The sequence below is a fragment of the Pteropus medius genome, unplaced genomic scaffold (genome assembly GCF_902729225.1).
Source record: "Pteropus medius unplaced genomic scaffold, Ma_sr-lr_union100, whole genome shotgun sequence".
NCBI classification, from domain to species: domain Eukaryota; kingdom Metazoa; phylum Chordata; class Mammalia; order Chiroptera; family Pteropodidae; genus Pteropus; species Pteropus medius.
Genome location: NW_024343735.1, coordinates 83,670 through 90,909, shown reverse-complemented (window position 1 = coordinate 90,909; position 7,240 = coordinate 83,670). Strand labels below are relative to the sequence as shown.

Here is a 7,240-nt window from a genome sequence, read left to right as displayed (position 1 = left end):
CGACGGTGCCTAAAGATGCTGAGCGGCGTTTGGTTCCTCAGTGTGTTAACCGTGGCCGGGTTCTTACAGACGGAGAGTCGCAAAACTGCCAAAGACATTTGCAAGATCCGCTGCCTGTGCGAAGAGAAGGAAAACGTACTGAATATTAACTGCGAAAACAAAGGATTTACAACCGTCAGCCTGCTCCAGCCCCCCCAGTATCGAATCTACCAGCTCTTCCTCAATGGAAACCTCCTGACCAGACTGTACCCTAACGAGTTCGTCAACTACTCCAACGCCGTGACTCTCCACCTCGGTAACAACGGGCTGCAGGAGATCCGAACTGGGGCATTCAGCGGCTTGAAAACCCTCAAGAGACTACACCTCAACAACAACAAGCTCGAGGTGCTGAGGGAGGACACGTTCCTGGGCCTGGAGAGCCTGGAGTACCTCCAGGCTGACTACAATTACATCAGTGCTATCGAGGCAGGGGCATTCAGCAAACTGAATAAGCTCAAAGTGCTCATCCTGAATGACAACCTTCTGCTGTCACTACCCAGCAATGTGTTCCGGTTCGTCCTGCTGACCCACTTAGACCTGAGAGGAAATAGGCTGAAAGTGATGCCTTTCGCTGGTGTCCTTGAACACATCGGAGGGATCATGGAGATTCAGCTGGAGGAAAACCCCTGGAACTGCACTTGTGACTTACTTCCTCTCAAGGCCTGGCTAGACACCATAACTGTTTTTGTGGGGGAGATTGTCTGTGAAACTCCCTTTAGACTGCATGGAAAAGATGTGACCCAACTGACCAGGCAGGACCTCTGTCCCAGAAAAAGTGCCGGTGACTCCAGTCAGAGGGGCGGCCATGCTGACACACACATCCAAAGGCCGTCGCCGACAATGAATCCTGCTCTCAACCCGACCAGGGCTCCAAAAGCCAGCCGGCCACCCAAAATAAGAAATCGTCCAACTCCCCGGGTCACTGTGTCGAAGGACAGGCAGAGCTTCGGCCCGATCATGGTGTACCAGACCAAGTCCCCTGTGCCCCTCACCTGCCCCAGTAGCTGTGTGTGCACCTCTCAGAGCTCAGACAACGGTCTAAACGTAAACTGCCAAGAAAGGAAGTTCACAAATATCTCCGACCTGCAGCCCAAACCTACCAGTCCAAAGAAACTCTACCTGACAGGGAACTATCTTCAAACTGTCTATAAGAATGATCTCTTAGATTACAGTTCTTTGGATTTGTTGCATCTAGGAAACAACAGGATCGCAGTCATTCAGGAAGGTGCCTTCACAAACCTGACCAGTTTACGCAGACTTTATCTGAATGGCAATTACCTTGAAGTGCTGTATCCTTCTATGTTTGATGGACTGCACAGCTTGCAGTATCTCTACTTAGAGTATAATGTCATTAAGGAAATTAAGCCGCTGACCTTTGATGCTTTGATCAACCTACAGCTACTATTTCTGAATAACAACCTGCTGAGGTCCTTACCTGATAACATATTTGGGGGCACGGCTCTCACCAGGCTGAATCTGAGAAACAACCATTTTTCTCATTTGCCTGTGAAAGGGGTTCTGGATCAGCTTCCGGCTTTTATCCAGATAGATCTGCAAGAGAACCCGTGGGACTGCACCTGCGACATCATGGGGCTAAAGGACTGGACAGAACATGCCAATTCCCCTGTCATCATCAATGAGGTGACCTGCGAGTCTCCCGCTAAGCACGCGGGGGAGATACTGAAGTTTCTGGGGAGGGAGGCTATCTGTCCAGACAGCCCAAACTTGTCAGACGGAACTGTTTTGTCAATGAATCACAACACAGACACACCTCGGTCGCTTAGTGTGTCTCCCAGTTCCTATCCTGAACTACACACTGAAGTTCCACTTTCCGTCTTGATTTTAGGATTGCTTGTTGTCTTTATTTTATCTGTCTGTTTTGGGGCTGGTTTATTCGTCTTTGTCCTGAAACGCCGAAAGGGGGTGCCAAGTGTTCCGAGGAGTGCCAACAACTTAGATGTAAGTTCCTTCCAGTTACAATATGGGTCTTACAACAGCGAGACACAGGATAAAACGGACGGCCACGTTTATAACTATATCCCCCCACCCGTGGGGCAGATGTGCCAAAACCCCATCTACATGCAGAAGGAAGGAGACCCAGTAGCCTATTACCGAAACCTGCAAGAATTCAGCTACGGCAACCTGGAGGAGAAAAAAGAAGAGCCAGCCACTCTTGCTTACACTATAAGTGCCACTGAGTTGCTAGAAAAGCCAGCCACACCAAGAGAGCCTGAGCTGCTGTATCAGAATATTGCTGAGCGAGTCAAGGAGCTCCCCAGTGCAGGACTAGTCCACTATAACTTTTGTACCTTACCTAAAAGGCAGTTTGCCCCTTCTTATGAATCTCGACGCCAAAACCAAGACAGAATCAATAAAACCGTTTTATATGGAACTCCCAGGAAATGCTTTGTGGGGCAGTCAAAACCCGACCACCCTTTACTGCAAGCTAAGCCGCAATCAGAACCAGACTACCTCGAAGTTCTGGAAAAACAAACTGCAATCAGTCAGCTGTGAAGGGAAATCATTTACAACCCTATGGCATCAAAGGATGCTGCTCCAAACTGTTGGAAGCACTGCATTTGTTTTTGTGTTTGTTTGTGTTCTCCCTTTCCCAGCGTCAATGGGGGACTTTGAAAATGTTTGGGGAATGGGATGAAGCAATGATACTGCTTTTTCAAGCTTTCCTTTAAATTATTTCTCTCTTGCTCCCTCCCACCCCCCTTCTCTCCTTAGGAATCATCACTGAACATGAATGTTTCTACAATGCATCTTTTTCATATGTTTTGTTTATGGTTTTGTTTCTTTTTCTTTTATTTTTCCAGTGGGGGATGGGAAGAGGAGATTATAGTGAATGAAGAAAGAGTAAGCAAACTTTTCAAATGAAAATGGCTATTTAGTGTATTTTGTAGAAGATCTCCAAAGATCTTTTGAGACTCTAAATTCTTTTGTAAATAATGATATATGGTATTTCCATCTTCAGTTACCAAGTATAGCCACTAGGCATCACTTCTTTGTGTTAAAGTGCCTTTGCACTTTAAGTACATTACTTAAATGTTGCTTTTAGCTTTGATAAATTGAACATATTTTAATGTGTTGTATTTTTGAAATTAAAAACATTGTAAAATAGATCTAAATGTCAGCTATATGAAGTCAACGTACAGTTTGCTTGAGTTATAGAAACCAGCCTGTCATGAAATGATTCTAGTTCTAGGACTTTATAGATTTAACTGTAAAATATTTCCTTTCCTCTGGGTTTGTTCTAAGTGATTTTATTTAAGTCAACTAAGGGGATTTAACAGTGGACTAGAGGTAATAAACCGCCTCAGATGGGATTATAATTCATTAATAAAATATATTTAACCCAATATCAGAGTGAATTGAACAATTAATGCCCTTCGGTAAATCATTATTTTACACTAACATGGTCAGTGTTTTAGATTATTTTCCTAATTAAGAGTACATTACACAACTTGTAATATATTTTTTCTGCATTAAATTAGATATTTTTATATATTTAAATGACAGAGTCTGTATTTCTAACTTTTTAATTGAAATTAATATTTTTTCTGCCTATCAAAACATTTTCTATAAACACACACCAGTAGAGGCCGCCACACACCTCATTTAATAAAGACATATGAGCCATTAAATACCTTGAAGGAAGACTTCAAAGGTGAGCTTAAAACTTCCCAAGTAAGTTCTCTGCAAATTCAAGGCGGCAGAGAGAAATGTATACATTACTTTCTTTTGGGATTAAAGTTTAGACTTAGAATCCTTCTCAATTTTCACATGTTCAAAGAAAGCAGGGTTTTCCTCTTGAGTTTCTTGAAGCGTTAACGAGGTGCTATCAAATCATATTCTATTTGCATCTCCAAATTAATTAATAAGTACCTTAATCAAGAAAGTAAGCATTTTGTTCTTCTGCCTTCTTTAGGCATGTGTTTCTTGATTTTTTCCTTGTGAGTTTGAGCAGCCTTTTGTTTTGGTCTTAGCATTAAAATGATTTTAACTAACCAAGTCTATATAATGTTTATGAAGCCTTATTAGCCTGTAAATAATTTTTAGATGCAAACATTATTGTGTGATTTAAACAAACAGCCCTTCTTTACAACAAAAAATAGTTTTGTTTTGTCTATTGTAAATCCTTATGCAACTGGGATGGTGATCTGCATATAAAGTAGTCCAGCTTTTCAAATCCTTATTAAAGCATTGATGGAGTCTGAAAGAAGCACACTGTTTCCTTTTCATAAATAGGTTACCGAACATAATAATCCTTTATTATCGTGTGGAGATTGAAGTGGATCCTGATAACTTACTTTTAAAGCTTTAAAATGACTAATAGTATATCGTCTGCCACTATAAACAATTCATGTGATAGGCTTTCAATTAAGAATTACTTAAATCCAAATTATTTGGATTAATAATGACTGGTGCAAAATCGTTTTTTTTAACAATAGAAGGTAATTGTGTATATATAAATGTAAAGGGCATTCAGAAAAAAAAATACCTCCGACAACCTAGAATCTCTGAATATTCATAGTGACAAGCTAACATGTTCATTCCTTGATCGGAGATCATAATTTTTATTTAAATCCATTAGATGAAAATTGAAAATGATGGGCTGCAATGATTTACAAGAAAGTTAATGTAAAGAGATTTCACAGAAAAGGAGCTGGAGTATTATGCTAGTTGAACTTGGACATAGCTCCTGGAAACCACTCCTCTTTGAGTGAAGCGTTTATATATATGAAAGAATTTCAAAAATCCTCTTGTGGCTGCTCTCATTCGGTATAATGATAAACAAAGAATACAGAGGTAGGTATTTTGGGAAATGATTATGAAGGGAAATTAGTATACATATTCTATTAAGATAGCTCCTAAGTTTAAACTGTATGACTAGAACTATTGATGTAGCGATTCCACTTCAGCGTTTGTTCTTATTCTCCTGAAAGTAAAGTCATTCCTGTAACATGCCATTATCCATAGAAAAACTAATTCATTAATTTTAAATAGAGATAGCTTAATATTCATTTAGTTACATGATTTTAAAGAGGCCTCCTGGAAGAATTCAGATCCATAAACTCTTGCTTAATAATTATGGTTATATTCTAGATTCTCAAACTTTTTAGATATGTACTTTATTTGTAGTAGATTTTAAGATGAAATCATTTGAATTTGGTCCAGACTATTTCATTTCAAGGAATAATACATCATATATTTTGAAACTTTATTTTCTAATGTAATCACACTTTATGTTTATTAACTTCTTAACATCCCCACTGACTATATATCGTTTTGCTGTATCCACTCAAGTGCTTTCAAAACATATTTTATTTTGATCTTCTACAGCTGGATTTTGCTATTTCACTTTTATTTTACATGCAACTTGTAATAGGTATGAGCATCGGCCCAGCGAAATGGTTCCAGTCAACAGAATGTGATCTCCCCTGGCCCTGCCTGGAACAGATCTATGTGTCTGGACCTACAAATGGCAAATGGTAATTCCCTTTGATTATTGCTCTTAATTAGTTCCTTTCACTGCTTCTGAATATACCTGTGGCTAAGTTTGTATTGAAACACTCAAAAGTACCACTTTTCAGTCTGGACACAATTGCCAAGAGTCTGATTTGGTTCTGGACTCTGGTCAACCTGTGTGCCTTGTTAGTTCACTCTGGCAGTTGGTGAGTAAGGAAATAACCCTTTGATTTCCTCTGTTTTGTCCTCTGACCTCTAAGGTGATTTAATTTTTCTAAGTATTTCCATGTCATCAAGGGCTCAATATCTTATGGATTTTACAATAAGTATAAGGAACAAGAGAGAGGTTCTGTGATTTTTGACTCTGGAAATTCATTTTGATTGTGCACATTCCAGAAACATACCGGATTGGATGCTAGAGTGAAGAAAGCCTTCCCGACAATTCTCCCAATCCAGTCATTTCTTCATCCATTCAAGAAATACTTATTGAGTGCTTGCTTCCTAGGTGCCAGGCTCTGTGCTGTGTGCTAAGGGGACACAGAAACACAGTAGACAGGATCTCTGCCCCACCCCCTCACCTGTACCCCCTGCAGTGAGCTTAGTGCTCATAGAGGAATGACGATCACCTGGAGTAAACAGTGGAAACAGTAATGAAATACAGGATGTTGCATTTTTTATAGCTGATTCTGTGCAATGAAGTATAAAACAGATATATCATAAATAGAATAGCTACAGTGTAACCACTGTTAACATCTCTTTACAGTTACACAGCTAAAAAGGGGAAAAAAACACTAAAATAATATACAATAAATTTCTGCAGAACAAGGCCCAATATTATGGCCTGAAGATAGCTATATACATGTGCTATCTAAAGATGTACAATGGAAGGATGAGTCCCAAAAATGTAAATACACAGTCACAAATATACTTTAATTTTCTGGAATATCCACGCTTTAGAGGCAATATTTGCTTTATTATTTCAGTGGCTTAAAAGATAACATTTTAGCTTAAGTGTCTTTTACCGCTACAATAAGGCACTTACCTAAATCCTGAGAGAAAATTAAGTACTGTATATAGGTGTACTTTGCTTCTCACAATGGTTGTGCAAAAAGTCATGTGTAAATTGAAGTTTTGAAAATCAAATTGTATTTTAAATGCATTAGGGGAAGTGCCATTTAGAGGAACCTTGTGAATCCTTTTATAAAGCAGAAAATCATTTTATAATACAAATAATCACTCTCTAATTTATCTGTTTTGTATATTTGGATTTTCAGTATTGACTTTGCTTAAAACAGAGCCCACCTGCATAATAAGAGTGTGTTTTGTCAATGCTGCTTGTACTACCAGTTTCTTGGTTGCTAAGGGCTTATACTTGAAAATCTGCTGCAGTTTTGTGTGAATTGAGCTATCAAGCGATTCTATGATGGTGCAGTAGCATTCCTGAACAGTCCGAGTAGCCAACCCATTTCAACTTAATTGAACACAGGACTCTTCTGCTCAGCAGCGTCTCCTCTCAGATGTGGCCATGTTTCATTAGAGGGTGGAGTGACTCCTGTATTCACATCCTATAAAGTGCTTAGAGTCATAAGTTTTATAATAAATATGTTATTATGTAAACATATTGAATTGCATGTGTGTTGGAATTTTTTAGCAGTATTTTAGCTTGAAAGTACTTGTACAAATACTGTTAGATTTAGTTGCAAATAATTGTTCTCAAGTTATTGGA

At 39.1% G+C, this 7,240-nt stretch overlaps 1 protein-coding gene across 1 annotated transcript; it reads left to right on the top strand.

Moving 5' to 3' along the window:
• Positions 1–6: 6 nt before the first annotated feature.
• SLITRK2 (SLIT and NTRK like family member 2) lies at positions 7–5,105 on the top strand. The gene has a single exon (XM_039868622.1). The coding sequence runs from the start codon at positions 16–18 to the stop codon at positions 2,551–2,553; it is 2,538 nt and encodes an 845-aa protein (XP_039724556.1). The 5' UTR covers positions 7–15; the 3' UTR covers positions 2,554–5,105.
• Positions 5,106–7,240: the final 2,135 nt, after the last annotated feature.